The 18,066-nt window shown below is 46.8% G+C and overlaps 1 protein-coding gene across 3 annotated transcripts in view; it reads left to right on the top strand.

The window, feature by feature from the left end:
• The window catches only part of UBR4 (ubiquitin protein ligase E3 component n-recognin 4), a 118,541-nt gene that overhangs the window by 55,684 nt on the left and 44,791 nt on the right, over nucleotides 1–18,066 (top strand). For 2 of the 3 annotated variants that reach the window (XM_054571646.1, XM_054571644.1), the window contains 17 exons: nucleotides 619–793; nucleotides 1,660–1,800; nucleotides 2,093–2,214; nucleotides 2,871–2,982; nucleotides 4,683–4,813; nucleotides 4,924–5,101; nucleotides 5,557–5,661; nucleotides 7,172–7,309; nucleotides 8,136–8,310; nucleotides 10,052–10,148; nucleotides 10,787–10,894; nucleotides 11,369–11,485; nucleotides 12,421–12,630; nucleotides 14,355–14,504; nucleotides 15,960–16,187; nucleotides 16,970–17,048; nucleotides 17,753–17,998. In XM_054571646.1, the coding sequence (XP_054427621.1) occupies nucleotides 619–793; nucleotides 1,660–1,800; nucleotides 2,093–2,214; nucleotides 2,871–2,982; nucleotides 4,683–4,813; nucleotides 4,924–5,101; nucleotides 5,557–5,661; nucleotides 7,172–7,309; nucleotides 8,136–8,310; nucleotides 10,052–10,148; nucleotides 10,787–10,894; nucleotides 11,369–11,485; nucleotides 12,421–12,630; nucleotides 14,355–14,504; nucleotides 15,960–16,187; nucleotides 16,970–17,048; nucleotides 17,753–17,998 (2,512 nt within the window). The remainder of the gene's footprint in view (nucleotides 1–618; nucleotides 794–1,659; nucleotides 1,801–2,092; nucleotides 2,215–2,870; nucleotides 2,983–4,682; nucleotides 4,814–4,923; nucleotides 5,102–5,556; nucleotides 5,662–7,171; nucleotides 7,310–8,135; nucleotides 8,311–10,051; nucleotides 10,149–10,786; nucleotides 10,895–11,368; nucleotides 11,486–12,420; nucleotides 12,631–14,354; nucleotides 14,505–15,959; nucleotides 16,188–16,969; nucleotides 17,049–17,752; nucleotides 17,999–18,066) is intronic. The other variant, XM_054571645.1, reaches the window with a different exon arrangement.

Below are 18,066 nucleotides of genomic sequence, written 5' to 3'. Positions count from 1 at the left end.
GTGCCGCCCTAAGTAGGTGTGCCTGTGAGCGAGGGGGCTGCTGGTGCTTGGTGGAGAGAGGCGGAGGGGCGTGTCTGGGGAATGAGGGTCTCACCGACAAAAGCAAGTGGGACTGAAGGTGGTAAGTTAGGCCAGTTTCCACAGATGGAAGAGACAGCCGTTCACATCCGTGCGGAAGCAGCCAGCAGCCCAGATGCCTCGGTTAGCTTTTATGCCTCCAACCCTGAGAAAGGACAGATGCGAGTTTAACCTGCTAAACCTCCCAAGGAAAGACAATTTTGGAAACAATCTTGGCGTGGTCCGAACTTGCAAAAGAATGACTCTTTTAACTGTAGGAAAGTGACCTGGGATGTTGCAGTTCTGGAGACTTGAGTGGTTTCTAATTTTCCTATCATACTTTGATACTCATTTCATGACTTTTGATTTTTTCATAGTGCCTGTAATATTTTATGTGTTAAGAAGTGTAACTTTGAAGATTTGTTCCAGTGGGCTGGTGGTGATTACCCTGTTCCCTTGAGGGGAGGCGGCCGTTTGGACAGTCTGCCAGCTGTCCTCTCCTCTTTGCTTTAGTACCCAGCCCTTGCTTGTGGCTTACCCTCTGTGATCCTTCTGTTATAGGATCAGGCCTTGCTGAGCAAAGCTGTGCAGTGTCTCAACACATCCAGCAAAGAAGGGAAGGATTTGGACCCTGAGGTCTTCCAGAGACTGGTGATCACAGCTCGCTCCATTGCCATCATGCGCCCTAACAATCTTGTCCACTTTACGGAGTCAAAGCTGCCCCAGATGGAAACAGGTGAACTTGGCCTATGTGGCCGTGGTCCTGAAATCTGCTTAATATACATGCTACACTCTTTCATTCTCCTGCTGTTCTCACTGGCCTCTGACTGACTGCGTGCCCTGAGCCGGGCATTTTACTCTCTTGTCTTTATACCTTGTAGAGGGTTCATAACATTAAGATCGTACCATTTTAAATAAATGCTCTTTCTAGTGCTTACTCCTTGGGTTATTTTGGGGTTTATTTAGTGCTCTGGACATCAATATAATCCGTCACTGCCTCTTACGATCTTCAGGGTAAAGTTAAGCTTGGGGCCCAGTTGCTTTAAACTGAAAGGGTCATATCTTTTGCTTTCATGCTGTTTTTTTGCCAGTATTTTATTAATATGTGTGGTGCCCTTTCTTAGTGCTCGATTCTGTTTCCTCATACCTCCTCATTTTGTCCAGGTCCCGCACTTGTTTTGCCTTTATCAGATATAGTTTATTGATGCCTTTACAGTTCTCTGTTATTTACATGCACCCATATACTGTCATCATCTTGTTCCTCCTTCTAACACTGTAACCCAGGAGTCATTAGACAATCTCAGATGTTCTCCCAGTTTTCAGAAGTTGAACAGTTGGACCTGAGGTCTCTGAATCTGCTGTAAAGACCCTGAATGCTCCCCCTTCTACTTAAGTCTAACGTACAATGTTTTCTGTGCTATTCCTTTCCCAGACTGTTTTTTTCCTAGATGTGCCTGCTGGAATCTAGGGATAGTTGGCATATTGATTGGGGCCCCACATGAAACTCCCTCCCCAGGCAAGCTTCCTTGACCTGAGTTAACCTTAACACAAATTAAGTTCCATCTCCGATTTGCTGTCGTTAATAATTTTCTTTCTGTTTAGAAGGAGCGGAGGAGGGAAAAGAGCCTCAGAAGCAGGTGGAAGGCGATTGCTGCAGTTTCATCACCCAGCTGGTGAACCACTTCTGGAAACTCCATGCCTCCAAACCCAAGAACGCCTTCTTGGCACCTGCCTGCCTGCCAGGTACCACGCTGAGAGGGACGCTTGACTCTGCATAGACAGTGAAGCCTGGTAGAAGTTCTGTCTTTGAACAGATTGAACCTCTAGCCTTTAGCCTTCATCCTCCATTTCTTCCAGAATGAATAGTTAGGAAATAGAAGTCTGTGAGATCAGTCATTGTTCCTAACAGCAATGTTGGGTATGTGCTTGTTACTTTTTTGTGAGTTTGGCATTCATATGAAGATAAGAATTTGTACTTTGGTCTTAGACTCTCAAGTAGGTAGAATTTTTTCTATTACACTTTTCTCTCCTTTAGGCCTAACTCATATTGAAGCTACTGTCAACGCTCTGGTCGACATTATCCATGGCTACTGTACGTGTGAGCTGGACTGTATTAATACAGCATCCAAGATCTACATGCAGATGCTACTGTGTCCTGTACGTATCATTACAACTCCACGTAGCTGGGGAATGTCTGGAAAAAAAAATTTTTAAATAAATTTGCTAACTAATTAAATAAAACACTCTTAAAGGAGATAATGGGAAGTAAGAGTTTTGAATATCAATAAAAGTTTTAAGATTTTATTCATTCCAGTGGGGAGGGGGAAGGTTTGAAGAGGTGATGGACTTTGTCTTGTTTAGAGCTGAATATCCAGGAAATATCCTGGTTATTGCTACTTAGTGCTAAATATTAATTACAATAAGCACATGAATTGGCCACGACTAAGATCTATTTTTAGTGACTCTGTCACAGAAAGTAAATGTTTGAAGGACAGGTTTTAGCACAGAGCTAAGATGAGCCTGACAATCTGATGAGAAGCCAAAACCCATTTGTAGAGCCACAGGCACTTCAGGAGCGAATGACCTGCTGGTCTGTTACCAGGAACTGAGATCCAAGAGTGGAGATGAATGGGTCTTCCATATGCCGGGTCAGGAGGTGGGGTTAACTGCTGAACTTGGTCGGCAGGGTTGCAGGCGGGAATAGGTAGGTCTTCCACATGCATGAAAACAATTGACGAAGAGAGCAAAGTGTCTTATGGACAGTTTCATGAGTAATATAAAACCTAAACATGACAGTTTCCTTTCAACCTCAGGACCCTGCTGTAAGCTTCTCCTGTAAACAAGCTCTAATTCGAGTCCTGAGGCCCAGGAACAAGCGGAGACATGTGACATTGCCCTCCTCCCCTCGAAGCAACACTCCAATGGGTAATGTGAGGTCTCGATACAGGCCTGTGTGGGGGTGGTGGGAAGCGGGGTAGGGTGGGTGTGCTGTCCATATTGACCAAGGGCCTGGAGACTTTGGTCTATATATCTCTTGTATTTACCCTACCTTAGTCCATGAAGAATTTAAGGTGGCATAGAAAAATGCATAAAGTAGAATAAAAATTAAAAAATCAAAGCCATGGGAAAACAAAGGTACAATAGTAAAATCAAGCCAAAGATACCAAAAGAAAAAAAAGAAATCTGCAGCATGAGGTCCTGCATAGTTGTTAAGTGAAGAGCTTATATCTGGCTGAAAGCTTCGTAAGAACCATAGCAAAAATAACATAAGAACAGTTCTAAAAATCACAGTGACTAGAGAAAAATATAGCCTTTTTTTTTTCAGGAAAAATAGACTTCCTAGCATAAAAGCTCTACATCAAGGGTCCATTTTGTTGCCTAAGGTGGTAGTGTCCTCAGTGGTCTTACCTACAGTGTTTGATAGCAAATTTCACAATGAAACACATGTCCTTCATGAAACACTTGGACACAAGTCAAGGGTATATAACATTTAACATTTTAGTAAAAGCAATTCTCAAAGTATCTAAATATTAACATTGTATTGTGCGGCTCTCTGGTTACTTGGTTTGCCTCCGAAGTAATTTCCAAAGAAAGTCACATACATAATTTTAAGTTTTCTTTTACTCACATTTTAAAGAGTAAAAAGAAGTATGTTGAAATTAACTTATTTAGTACATACAAATACTTCAACATGTAGTCAGTATCATTAGTGAAATATTTTGCATCTTTAAAAATATTTTTTGTGCAGCCTTAATCTAGTATGTATTGTATGCTAATGTCACATCTCCATTTGGACTAGTCACGTTGCAAATGCTGAGTATCCACATGTGCAGTGCAGGTCCAGAGGAATGAATGTGACTTTGTGACCTTCAATTTTCCTTGAATATAATTTATCTTATCTGAGCTTTTAATGAGTTAGGCAACAGTTGGTGCATCTTTGGTGAGAAGCTAGAGTGCAGATAGTTTGTCTCCAATTAAGGCCACACGCCCAGGCTTCCACTGCCCGTCTAGCGGGAGACGAGGTCTCCATCTTCGTCTCACGTGGCGGGCCTGGCCCCTCGCATGTCAGATGGCCCTGCCCCGCACGCGGGGGCTGGCCGGGCAGGAGCGGTGCTGCTGTCCTCGGCGGGCATCTGATGGTCCTACGTGTCAGTCTTGGTTCTTCTCCTAGTGCCTCTGTAGTGTGGGAATCTCACTGACCCAGTTGTTTTGGAAAAAAATAGTAACACGTCAAGCTGCCATGACAGATAACAGATATTATTTTAGTATTTATTTTTCCTGTCTTGTGCAAGGTCTCCTGAGAGATGGTGGGAGCTCGTGGGCCTATTGGGCTTCGATTTCACTGCAGTATGGAAATCCCTTTGTAATCTAAGCCTCCCCCCGCCCCCTGCCACTTCATCAGCTGGGAAAAGTCTTTTCCTAGGGTGGGGGCAAAATGCCCCTGCCAACCCCATCTTCCTAGGCCCTGCCAGGCTGCGCGGAGCACTCTGGAGTTTCCCTCTAAGGCACAGATGCCAGCTGGTGGCTCGTCTGGGTGTTTGTTTGCTCTGTGATTCCTCACACCACATGCTGAGAGAGGAAAGATTTTCAAATATCTTTAGGTGACTGGGGTTTCTTTGACTCAGGAGACAAGGACGATGATGATGATGATGATGCAGATGAGAAAATGCAGTCATCGGGGATCCCGAATGGTGGCCACATCCGTCAGGAAAGCCAGGAACAGAGTGAAGTGGACCATGGCGATTTTGAGATGGTGGTGAGTCTGGAGTTGGAGAGGGGCCTCTTAACTCTCCGCTCACTCTTGCTCGGTGGACTTCCCAAAGCCACCCCTTACCATGGGACACCGACAGAACTTTCTCTCCGCAGTCTGAGTCGATGGTCCTGGAGACAGCTGAAAATGCCAACAACGGCAACCCCTCTCCCCTGGAGGCCCTGCTGGCCGGCGCGGAGGGCTTCCCCCCGATGCTGGACATCCCGCCTGATGCCGACGACGAGACCATGGTCGAGCTAGCCATTGCCCTGAGCCTGCAGCAGGACCAGCAAGGTAGAAGGCAGCTGCCGGGGCACAGCGGCCTGTTGGCCCTGCCCAGGAAAGAGGGCTGGCAGTCACTGACGTGCAGCTCACTTAGCTTGTCCCCAGGTGTGGGGAGAGGTTGATCTGGGTGAGAGCTGTTCAGAGACACAGGTGGAGAGTGAGAGGGGCTGTGGTGGCATTTGCAGCCTGGGAGCCAGGCTCGTAGCTTCTGTTCGTTCGGTCATTTGGACCGCTCCCTCCCAAACCCGTTAGATCCCTCCAGCCTGGGTCCAACCTGAGCTGAGGGAAGGCTTCCACCAATTTTGTAACCAAACGTGGTTGGACAGCGGTGGCTGTTAACTTCCTCTAGGCCAGAGCGGGTCACACGCTGGTGAGCTTAGGTTCCGAGGGCAGCAGGAGGCCGAAGCAGCGCTATGGACGGGGTTTGGAGGGGATGTCGTGCTCACTCTCCACTTGTTTCCCAGGCAGCAGCAGCAGTGCCCTGGGCCTGCAGAGCCTGGGGCTGTCCGGCCAGGCACCCAGCTCTTCCTCTCTGGACGCAGGAACCCTCTCTGACACCACAGCATCAGGTAACTGTCCACAGCGAGGAGTGCGGCCCAGGGCCCCAGGGCCTCTGGCCTCGTTCCCGCGCTGTGAGTGTAACGGGCAGCTGCTTTGACAGGCCATTCTGGACTCCCCGCTTCCGCCTTTGCTTTGGACACACGGGTGTGGAAGGCATACCGGTGCAGCTTGGCAAGGGCGCTCATGGCTTTGCTTCCTGCACTTTGCATGCTGCCTGGCTCCAGCTCATTCCCCGAGGAAAGGCCAAGAGAGCAGCTTGCAGGTTGATCGGCCTTAGGTTTAAATGACAGCTTTCAGGTTCTTCATCAGCGTGCTACCATTTTAGACAACATGAAAAGAAAGACAAGAAATAGAGATATCTTTGAACTTTTTTCTCCTCATTTGCAAGTAAAAGTGAAGCTGCAAGAAGCTGAGTTATTAGTTGCAGGTCAGTGTGGCTAACTGTCAGGGATCTGTGAGCTTGGGAGGTAGATATTTTGTGTCCAATTCATATGCATAGGAAATTCTCCAACCTCACTTTGTCTTCACTTTCAATCTCTTTCCTAACTTGATAAGAAAAAAAATTTCCTGAATAGAGAGTTGGACCAGGATAGAAGAGGATGGAACATCTGAACAAGCTGCTGGGAAATCTACCCAAGTAATTTAAGGGTTGACTTGGAGTTTTTCAGACTGATGCTTCCCAGTATTTGTCTCTTTCTTTTTTATTTTCCTTTTGGGAGTTTTACCCTGGGTAGGTAAGAAGGGAGAAATTGGCTGTCCCCTCTCACCTGCTGCCGTGGCTTGTTGCTTCCCTCGGTGCCTTTAGTCGCTGCCATTTCAGGCTGGGAGGCTGCTGTCACCAGCTGTGCGCCTGCTGTGCTCCGTGGCTGTCTTGGCTTTTCTCCCCCATGCACTTCATCCTGTCTCAGCTCAGCCCTGATCCTGGATGCTGTGGCTGTCTCTGGGGAGTTTCCTTGCTTCATTATTAGCATCTGATGAGGATGATTAGGAGGTGTGAAATTTCCCAATGAGCTCCCCTCTGGACCACCTGATTAAAAAGAAAACAAACAGGGTTGATGAAAGAGCTCACATTAGTGATTTCCTCACATAAGCACCAACTGACTGATTAGGAAACAATTCTCATTAAAATTGAGTTCTGTGCTTCGAATGGTAATGGCTCCTTTCCAATCTCAGCAGGTGTCAATAACACCTACACAGTGGTAACTATGAAGCATTTAAGTTAGAAAACTGAGCGTCCATGTCACAGAATCTTACTAAGTCGCCGCACTGGTCTACTTGCACTGTAACGTAACAGCGAAGGAAATGCCCAGCGAGCTGGGTTTTCACTTCTATGTACTCTTCGCAATGCACCGTGTATAGAGTTTGTTCCTGCTAGTTATTAACCAGCAAAGCACATCTTTCCCTTCTTCCTCTGACAGCAGGACAGATAAACTGCATTGTGTCCTCTGCAGTGTGTGGTTTGATGCTTTCGCCCCAAGGAGGGGTTTTTACCTGTAACAGCTCTCGTTACTCTCTCAGCTCCAGCCTCAGACGACGAGGGCAGCACAGCAGCGACTGACGGATCCACCCTTCGGACCTCTCCTGCCGACCATGGCGGTAGTGTGGGCTCAGAGAGCGGGGGCAGTGCAGTGGACTCGGTGGCTGGCGAGCACAGCGGTAACGTGGCCTGGGGTCCGGGTCTCCTTGGGCAGAGGGTGGGGACAAAATAGGAATCTCTCTCTGGGTCCTGGGATTGGTTTCAGCAGAGGGGAGGTTTGGTGACTCATTGAAAGTCTCGTGGGATTCGTTTGACCTCACCCCTGGAATTTCATCTGTTCAGTGATAGTAGCTTCAGCTCAGTGAGTTTAATGTTGAAATACTGTATAGACAGCTTTTAATGATCTGTTAGTGGAAGAAAGCATGGACATACCTAATCCCAGGTCATGGTTAATCTAAAGCAATTATGGTATGACTTTGAAATCCAGCATACTGGTTTTTGTTCCTTTTGTTGGGGGAAGATATTTTGAGCAATTATTTTTAATGCTCTGATGTGTCAGTATGGTAGGTCATCTTCACAGTATACTAGCTGATAGGATGGGGTTCTAGAATGAGGAAGCATGACAAAGCCATTTGGGTTGGACCTTATCAATCATTCTGTGGATATGACAGTTTTTTTTAATGGAATAGATTAAAAGATAATGCCTAGATTTCCAAATTAGCATATGTCCTCTGGAATGTGAAATAGAAATATATCAGTAGCTGAGACCAAAATCATTCTTGTAGGTAGAGATTATGTTCTGCAGAAGGACGTGTGACCGCCCCGAGAGTTCATTTAGCGAGGTGCTGTGGGGCCAGAATTGTGAATGTCATCCTAAAGAGTTTCACACAGAAGGAAAATGTCTAGAGTTACCAGTCATCATTTAACTGTTGCTGACTTCAGAATGCATTGGATTCCAGCATGCTCTGGGAGTTGATTTGTACTTTTTACACCATTTCCCTCCAGTATCTGGCCGGAGCAGCGCTTACGGTGATGCCACAGCGGAGGGGCATCCGGCTGGACCAGGAAGTGTCAGCTCAAGCACTGGTGCCATCAGCACCACCACCGGACACCAGGAAGGAGATGGCTCCGAGGGAGAAGGGGAAGGAGAAGGAGAAGGAGACGTCCACACCAGCAACAGGTCAGGACCCGGTCATTCCCAGGCAAGGGGCTCTCCTGTCGGGGAGTGTTTTAGGAACAGGATCCATTGCAGGAGGTGGAGGGCCCAAGGGATATTCAGAACATTTCCAAATTTCCAAACATTTGAGTGATTTTCTAACTATTTTTCTGTTATTGATTTATAGTGTAATATACTGTGGTTGGGGAACATATTATGTGATTTTACTTCTTTGAAATGTTTTGAGATTCCTCATTGCTTCTAAAATGATTTTATGTCTTTTTAGGATCTTTAGTTGTTTTGAGCAGGAGGGTCAAGTTAGGTAGCCTAGCCATACTGGTAATGGAAGTCTTTAAAGTGGTTTTAGCTTTTTTCCAGAAATAAGTTAATTAAACAATCAAGTGACTTGTTTTAAATACTATCATAACTGAATTGTTGTCATTTGAGCCACAAGAAAAGGGAGTTGTGATTTTTGTTAGTGTTTAATTTTTGGTAGTGTTTCAAGGGCGTTGCCTCAGAGGGTGAAAGCTGCTGGCCTGGTGTGCCCTTGGTCCAGGTGCAGACCCTGCTCATTCTGTTGACCTTTTCCGTGTGTATGTCTGTTCATTCACATGCATGGTCTCCAAACATTAAGATTTTAATCCATCTCAAAGCTTAGGTCTTACCCTAAAAGTGCTGAACTGCTGCTGTTGTCTCACCTCGTACCTCATCCAGTCCTGGTCAGTTCTTATGCATGTGTGGGCTTTTATGTGTTATGGAATTCTAAAGGGAATTTAGCTCATTCATTTGAGTTCTTTTTAGAATGATAATCATTATTCAGATAAGACACTGTACTTTCAAACTTTTATTATTTTGAAAATATTCTGGAAAACTGCCTGCTAGGGTTGTAACATACAAAAATCACATTTAAAAATATATAGGCATATGGTTTCTTAAATTAAATAGTCCATAAAGGAAACTGAAGAATGACTTACTATGATGTGAATCCATTAATTCATTCAGCAGATGCACTCTTAAATCTGCGTAAGACCGTGTGTTAGGCGAGAGCGCCGACCAACTTGTCAGCAAGACCCTAATTTATTTTCACATTGGTCCTTTTGAATCAGCATATTCACTGGAGACTCAGGGGCTCACACTTAGCATGGAAGCCTGGCTGCGTATCTGCAGATGAAGAAGGCTTAGGTGGTGGCCAGCTGAGGGTAGGAGAGAATTCCTGGGTCCAGCATGGGAGGGGTGGTGATGAAATTGAATTTTACACTAGGGAAAGTGATGGGCAAGGCGTGGGAGGAGAGGGAAAGGCAGTGCCTGGCTTTCCTAAGAACTTGGGAAACATGAGGGCGAAAAAGCTGGGTCACTATGCAACTGGAGGACATAGACCTTGTAGGTAGGAGAATGCCAGAAAATAATGCCGGGAGGCAGGTAGGGCCATGTGCTGGGAAAAAAACATAGTGCTTACTCTGGAAGGTTTGATTTCGATACTGAGAATGACTGGGACCTGATTGCTTGAGTAATATTTCACTTTCCTGTAGTAGGTTTTCAGTACCATTAATTGTGTTTTGCAGTAGTGTTGCTTCCTTTTAACAGAGAAATTTCTCCTGTGTTGCTGGTGTAACAAATAGGCATTTATTAACGTTTTCTCAATGCTAAGATTGTTCCTAGGCAATCGGAGCCTTCTTTACCTTGGTGGCAGGAGGAAAGACCTCTATTGAGCTGCTAAGTGGCTGTGTACTAGTTCACATTTCATTTATTTTCCTTGGCCTTTCAGGCTGCACATGGTCCGTCTGATGCTGTTGGAGAGACTGCTGCAAACCTTGCCCCAGCTGCGAAATGTTGGAGGTGTCCGGGCCATCCCGTACATGCAGGTACCCTTCAGTTCACAGGGCTGATCACGTTGTAGTGGGACCACCCCTGAGCACACCGACATCTCTCTTCCAAGGCTTTGGAATTAGGACATAAAACAATGGGTTGCAATTTTGAACTGTAAGGCACGGCCCTTCTTTTTATAGATGAGAAGCCGGAGGGTCAGAGGATTTTTTTTTTAAATGTCTACTTATCAAGCTAGTCACTGACAGAGCCAGGAGCAAAAGCCTGCTCCAGAGATTCTTCATCTACAGTGGCTCTTCATTAATGTTAGTATCAGAGTAGGGTCTGTGAGAGCTGTCCTCCCACTTAGCTGCCTCCGTCTTGGGCAAAATTGTTCTTTAATTTTTGGCAAGCACCGTAGCCTATCTCAGCCCACTTTGGTTGGATGTAATGTAGGTGAGTCATGTAGGTTTACAAACTTTTTGCAAAACATTTTCTATGATGCCAAGTGTGCTATATATCTTCTTACTCTGGAGACATAAACTTCGGATACCTTAGGATTTAGAACTTTTTCACAGGTAACTGTTATAATTGACAGGGAAGTCAGGAAGATTGGGATTGCTTTTGAAACACCTGGTGTTTTGAGTTGTTTTCTAGGGACTTGGCCTCCGCATTTCCTCTCTCTGTTGGCTTCTAGGTCATTCTGATGCTCACTGCAGATCTGGATGGAGAAGATGAGAAAGACAAGGGAGCCCTGGACAACCTACTCTCCCAGCTTATTGCTGAACTGGGCATGGATAAAAAGGTAAAAGTTGAGTCATACTATGTGTAAAATAGGTACCAGCTAAGATCAGTTCTCAGGTGTTTTTTTTTACTCTCTTAGAGAACTTCCCCTAGTTTCAAGAGGTGACCATCCACTGAGGGCTCTAGTTCTGTCGTTCAGTGAAAATGTTTTCAGGGCCTGCTTCAGCCCAGGCATACTTTTGGATCTAGGCGTAGATGAGGAACAAGACAAAGTCCCTGTCTTCATGGATCTCTTTAGTTCTACAAGATGAAAACAGTGAATTAGTTGTTTCTATCTTAATATGGTCTACTGAGTGTATCAGGCTTTCAGTAATCCAGGTGTAATCCACGTATAATCCACGGATACATGAGCTTGTTTTGTGTCTCATTCCACCTGAGGAACATTTAGCACTGAGAGGCTTGAGGGAATCTTGTCCAGAGGATGCCTCAAGCTTAAAATTTAGTGTGAGCCTCTGGGCTCTGCTTCTGCCTGCAGGACGTCTCCAAGAAGAATGAGCGCAGTGCCCTGAATGAAGTCCATCTGGTAGTGATGAGACTGCTGAGCGTCTTCATGTCGCGGACCAAATCCGGGTCTAAGTCTTCCATATGCGAGGTATTCTTGCTTCGAGCCTGGGGGTGTGGGGAAAGGTGAGAGGATTGTCTGGCTGGGACGAGGGCTGAGGGCAGAGGGGATAGTCCAGGTTAGAATAAGGCCACTGTTGCTGGAGGGACATTAGAGTCTGAGCGGTTACCTCTTCGAGAGCAGAGCCTCCACCTTTTTTCAGAATCCCTTACAAATCCTGACCTTTGCTGACAGCCCCCCCCCCCCCCCACTGGAGGATTAAAGGGTTTGGAAGTTCCATTATTGAAAAGCAGGGGACTGATCTGCAGGCATGGAATAGCTAAGAGGATTCCCCAGTGTATGTTGCTATAAGGCACGGTAATGAAGCAGAGAGAAAGCAGGGTGTGCTGGTGGCGAGGAGATTAACACAAAGCAGAGAAGGTAGGAGTGGAGGCTGAGCTGCATCCAGTCTTAATGAGCTTATGAGCTGTGGGGTTGGCTGGGATTTGCAAGGCTCTCCTAATGGTTTTATTTACAGTAGGTTTTTTCCTACTTTTTTATTCCTATGATTGCTCACCCCCATCTCCTTTGGAAGCTGGTTCTATGAGAAGAGCCCCTACTGGGAGGGTGGGGCTGCTGAAAAATGCCTGTACTGGGAAGTTTTCTCTCCTGGAAATGATATTCCTTTCCAGTTGCCGAAGGAAAAAGAGGAAACCCATCCCTTCCAGTGGAAAGATCTAATCCATGCCTCTTGGCCTCTGGCACCTGTGCAGGGAGATTAGCGTTAAGAACTGTTGTTGTTGTTGTTTCTTTTCTTTTACCATGCCTTATTCAGAGAGTTGGGGCAGCGGTGGAGTTAGCTGGGGAACTTTTAGCTCAAGAGACTGACTAACCCACTTCCATGACAACTAATTCTATTGTGAGTGGGTCCCCCCAGGCCAACACACTGCTGCATTTACAAGGCATTCCTACCTTCTCCCTCCCAGTCGTCTTCCCTCATCTCCAGCGCCACGGCAGCGGCCCTGCTGAGCTCAGGGGCTGTGGACTACTGCCTGCACGTGCTCAAGTCCCTGCTGGAGTATTGGAAGAGCCAACAGAGCGAGGAGGAGCCCGTGGCTACCAGCCAGTTGTTGAAACCACATACTACTTCCTCCCCACCCGACATGAGCCCCTTCTTCCTCCGCCAGTATGTGAAGGTGAGGGCTGTCCCGGACAAGAGCTGCCCCTGTCCCTCATCCAGAGCATGCTCAGTAGAGCTGAAGGAGCAGAGGGCAAGGAGCTGCAGGAGGGAGCCTGCATTCCTTGGTGGGGTTACTCTCGGCGTGATTTAGTAAATAACCTGCCGCTGGGGCCCTGCGTCCTGCCACTTGGTAAGCCTGGGGAATTGAGTGAATCGGACACTCATGGTCCTTTCACATTAAGCCCCTTAGGAAAAGATGAGACGATACAAGGTCATGTTATCAGTAGTGAGGAGTCACGTCCTCATGTGTATGTCTGACACTCCCCCAGCGGTCATTAGAGGCCTTTTAGTACTCGAGTTTAGAAGATGGGTTCTCTGATCAGGTGCATTTGGGAACAAGTCTCTAGGAACAGTTGTTCTCACTGATGAGCCAGGAGGTTTGGAGAAGCTCTGTTGAACTTTAGTAAGCCTCAGTGTGCACACCTGGTAAAAGAGCACACAGAATGTCTGCTTCATAGGGTTGTCGCGAGCATTGAATGAGCTATGCTTGTGAAGCACAGTGCCCAGCACATACCAAAACTCAGTAAGCGTTCAGTCCATGTGGTGGAGCTAAATGGGTTGGACCAGTTCTGCTTCCTTTGGCGTAGTCAGAACTCCTTTAAATAGTATAGGAGTGTAACAGGCATGCAATAGGAATCTGAGCGTGTCCTTCTCTTTTTAATAACCCTTTGGTGGGTTTTTTTGTAATTACTTTTTGACCAAAAAGTCCTTTGAGGATCCATCTAGCTACCTCACTCTCCAGCTCACTCCCCCTCAAGCCCCTGCACGCAGCTCCGCTCACCTGTGCGCGTCCCTGCGCGCAGGTGTTGCCTTTGTCCATGCCGTACCTTCTGAGGTTCTTCCCTCTCCCTCTGCATCCCTTCCTCTGTAAAGCTGATTCCTACTTCCTTAAGACCCAGCTCAAACATTGGTTCCTAGAAAAACCTTTCCCAACACACACTTCCCTGCTGTCAAATGTGATTGAGGTGACATTTCCCTAGGTCCCCAGAGCTCCCCATGCACACAGGTGGAGCCTTCCCTTCAGACTATCAGCAAAGACCGTATTCTGTTCCTCTTTATACTCCCAGTGCTTGGCATACAACTGATAAATAGCTGGTGACTGAGTATCCAAGACACGCTGTGCACTCTTCCTAGGGAACCACACAGCTTGCAGGATAGCTGTTGTCTCCCCCGGCCTCCACTTTCTCTGTACACCTGCCCCTCTGTGTGATGTGAACCCAGATCTCAACTGAGTTTAGTGATCCTGGCCTCCTGGGCTTATTTAAATATTTCTTGTTATCATGGAAGTTTTAGTTCTAGGGAATGGAATATATCTCTCACAGAAAGTTAGAAATCTTTCCCTCCTACTGGTTTTTCAGTATTTTCCCATTCTAATTCCATTCTAGTAATTTCCCATTTAACCAATACAGTGTCAGAAAACTACAAAGTGAACTGTCAGAACTTTCAAGAGCAGTGCGATCATCTCCACTGTAATCTTTGCATGCAATTAAATTGCCCAGGAGCCCAGGGTCTTGCTTGTTTGTGAACTAAACTGTCAGCCAGTGATGGCTCCAGTTTCAGAAGGTGCCAGTAGCCAGCACTGGCATAGGGTGTGCCAAGCGAGCGGGACATCAGCCTTTTCCTTAAGCGTGGCCATGGACATTGTCGGTCGCGGGTTCTTACACAGGTGTTCTCCCCCAGGGTCATGCTGCTGATGTTTTTGAGGCCTATACTCAGCTTCTAACAGAGATGGTGCTCAGGCTTCCCTACCAAATCAAAAAGATCGCCGATACCAGTTCTCGGATTCCGCCTCCCGTGTTTGACCATTCGTGGTTTTACTTTCTCTCAGAGGTGAGTGAAGGGAGCAGGGCCAGCGGAGGAGCGGACACCTCGCCGTGACTACCTCTGAGGCCCGCTCTCATCCCCACCCCCCTACCGTATTATTCCCCCTAGGCCTCACCCCTGCACAGTGCACTACCGGGCGGGGCAGAAGCGGGCTTACAGCTGTATGTGAAATGCAGGGTTTTTCTTGTACTATTATTTATTAATCATTGCATTATTTTCCATACCAAACTGTAAACCTCCTTTGGCCCACCCTGTATATGGTGAAGCTGTGGAAGATGTACATGTACATCAAAGCAAGCCGTCCACTGATTTCTGATTCTGTCCATAACTTCCCCCACACATAATGACATGGACAAGTTTAATACTTTGTACTCCCTCTGGAAAACACAGTAGACTAGTTAAATTAACAGAGATTCTAATATGGGGAATTGGTTACACAGCCATTGAAGCAGCAAAAGGATGAGAAGGGAGTGCTGAGGTACACAGAGATAGTAACTGCAAGCAGCCACCAGCAGCCTTGTGTGTAAAGAGGGAGACCCAGTGGATCTGAGAATGGGTACGCCTGCTGGTACCTCTGGGGCTCCGAGGAGAGGGGATAGGATGTGGATGATTCTGGAAATACGGAAAGAAACTGATGATTAGACCCCGCTGTAGCTGGTTTGTCCTTGACTACTGAAGAACGATGGAGCCCGCCAGGGTGGAGGGCTCTTGCTGGGGTAGTAGGCAGACAGGAAGAAGCAACTCCCTTCTTTTCCTCCTGCCTTCCGTCCCTCTAGTGCTCCCGAATGCAGGACCTAAGAGGGAGCCAGTTGCAAAGAAGCAATGCAGTTAGCATAATTCTGGACTGGACGCCACAGAGCAGGGTATGGTGGGGTGGGTTTGGAGCCAGCCAAGAAACACTCGCTTAGCAACCACAGAAAGCATGAGATTAATTCTGGGAAGAATCATCTGCTGGCAAACTCCAAATGACCTCTTCAAGGTGTATGGCAGTAACAACCTCACCTCTTCCCACACCTCTTCTACCTGAAAGAGAGATTCTGAATATTTTTTACAATCTATTTTAACTCAGGGTGGGCCAGAGTGGAGGTCAACTTTCCTAAAGATTCATAAGCATTTTAGGAAGGGGAGCGGGAATATTGCTATTTTTTCCTCTTTGACTTCTTTCTCCTTGCCTTTTTCCTGGCCCCTGTAAGGGAAACTTAAGTCCACCAGAGACTAGACTGACCAAAAGAAATTAGTGTGATTTGTGTTTCTCAGAGTTTTGTGGGTTTTTTTTTTTTTTTAGAGTTTTTTAGTTTATTGAGCCAAACTGATGACATGATTGGAAAGAAGAGCTCAGATGCTTTGCAGAATAAGTTTTGCTCTCAGCAGTTTTTAATAACAGTTCACAAAAAACCCAGGGATCCTAGGCTGGTACAGATACAGTTCCAGAGTCCTTGACTATGTTGTTTCTCCCCCAAGTACCTGATGATCCAGCAGACGCCATTCGTGCGCCGGCAAGTCCGCAAACTTCTGCTCTTCATCTGTGGGTCCAAGGACAAGTACCGCCAGCTCCGGGATTTGCACACCTTAGACTCCCATGTGCGTGGGATTAAGAAGCTGCTGGAGGAACAAGGGATATTCCTCCGGGCAAGTGTGGTGACAGCCAGCTCAGGCTCCGCCTTGCAGTATGACACACTCATCAGCCTGGTACGAGGGGGTGGAAATGGTAGGGTGGGGAGGGGGTATGTGATGAGACTCAGCTCAGGAAGTAACCTGGGTGCAGCTGCACAGGGCTTGTAGACATGCAGAGGACATCCTGGCCAGGGTTAAGATCCGGGTGAATCCGAAATACCTGACCGGGTGCTACACCAAGTGTAGTTGGCTTCAGGGTCTGTTTCCCCCTCTCATCTGCACCCCCACCTGGCTTGGTTCCTCCATTATGAGGAGGGTGGACTTGGGTTTTTTACCAGTGTCATTTGTTCATGTGGACAGGATCAATGCGATATGTGTGCATCACTGAGATTTGTCCTTGAATGCTAAAGAAATGATGTCCATACCTGAAGATAAATTGTTTGGCCTTGGGGAATAAATTGAATATATTGCATAGGAGCATCCCGGCAGAACATCTTCAGTATTAAAGACTCCTAATCTAATGTTCTTACTATTGTGCTTGTAGTAAGATAAACGTAAACTGGATTGTGGTTTTCCAGTTCATGGCCTATCTCTCTCGCTGCAGTATCGAGTGGTCTGAAGGAAGCCTGGAAACAAAGGGCCTTTGTGTGGTAGGGAGTTGAGTGTATGAGGCTCAGTGAGAGCTTTGTGTGTGGGCCTGGTCCCAGGTTTACCAGGGCATTGGATCAACCTTCCAGAGAGGACTGTGTTCAGTTTGCATCCAAAGCCAGGGTGATGACCCCTCCAGAGAGCAGGTGTGGTACCGGATGGGCTGCTGAGCACGGTTGCTCACTTTTGGTGATTGGCTTTCATTTCAGATGGAGCACCTGAAAGCCTGTGCAGAGATCGCTGCCCAGCGAACCATCAACTGGCAGAAATTCTGCATCAAAGATGACTGTAAGCAGTGCTGCTCTGTTTGGTTGCTGTTATTATTCATTCCTTTAAGAACTATTATTGAGGCTACTGTATACCAAGCACTAAACTGGATGCTAGCGATAAAGCCTTGAGCAAGATACACAGTCATGTGCCACTTAACCATTGGGATATGTTCTGAGAAATGTGTCATTGCCTATTTCATTGTTGTGTGAACATCATAGAATGTACTTATACAAATCTAGATGGTGTAGCGTATGTACGCCTAAGCTTTATGGTGCACCACCATTGTGTATGTATGTCATTGTTGACCAAATTGTCATTGTGCGACACATGGCTGCATAGACAACTCTGCCTAGCAAAGAAGTCATGTAAAAACTTAAAAGAGTAATGAGAGTCAATAGACAAATTCGGGGTGCCACAGGGGCACAAAGTAGTAGTATCTGACCTTTGTACTGTGATAGTGAAGCTAAAAAGGAGTATATAGAGTTTAGAGAATCATCTTATTCAAAGAAGCAGGGGCAGGGAGCCAGTCCCTTTGTAGTTGTTACGACACTTGCCAGGTATCTCCACAGAGGGTATAAGGTCTCAGCAACGTTCAGCAGCGAGAACTTAGAGAAGGAGCTGGTGCGAATAGGGCAGTCCTGGCCATGTGGCAAAGGTACCCCTATCCTTGCATGTAAGTTGTCATTGTCTTTGACTTGAGCCACTGTATCCTCTGCCTGCAGCCGTCCTCTACTTCCTCCTTCAAGTCAGCTTCCTGGTGGACGAGGGCGTGTCTCCAGTGCTGCTGCAGCTGCTCTCCTGCGCTCTGTGCGGCAGCAAAGTGCTCGCTGCTCTGGCTGCCTCAACGGGCTCCTCTGGTGCGTCCTCCTCCTCGGCCCCTGTGGCCGCTAGCTCTGGACAAGCCACGACGCAGTCAAAGTCGTCCACTAAGAAGAGCAAGAAGGAAGAAAAGGAAAAGGAGAAAGAGGGTAAGAGTCACTCTCTTGTCTTGGTCACAGGGGTGATACGTTCTAATCTCTCTTAAAGCACAAGGTTT

This window comes from Pteronotus mesoamericanus, unplaced genomic scaffold (genome assembly GCF_021234165.1).
Source record: "Pteronotus mesoamericanus isolate MK-2021 breed Mesoamerican mustached bat unplaced genomic scaffold, CSHL_Meso_final contig_221, whole genome shotgun sequence".
Lineage (NCBI taxonomy): Eukaryota > Metazoa > Chordata > Mammalia > Chiroptera > Mormoopidae > Pteronotus > Pteronotus mesoamericanus.
This window is presented reverse-complemented; position numbering and strand designations above follow the sequence as displayed.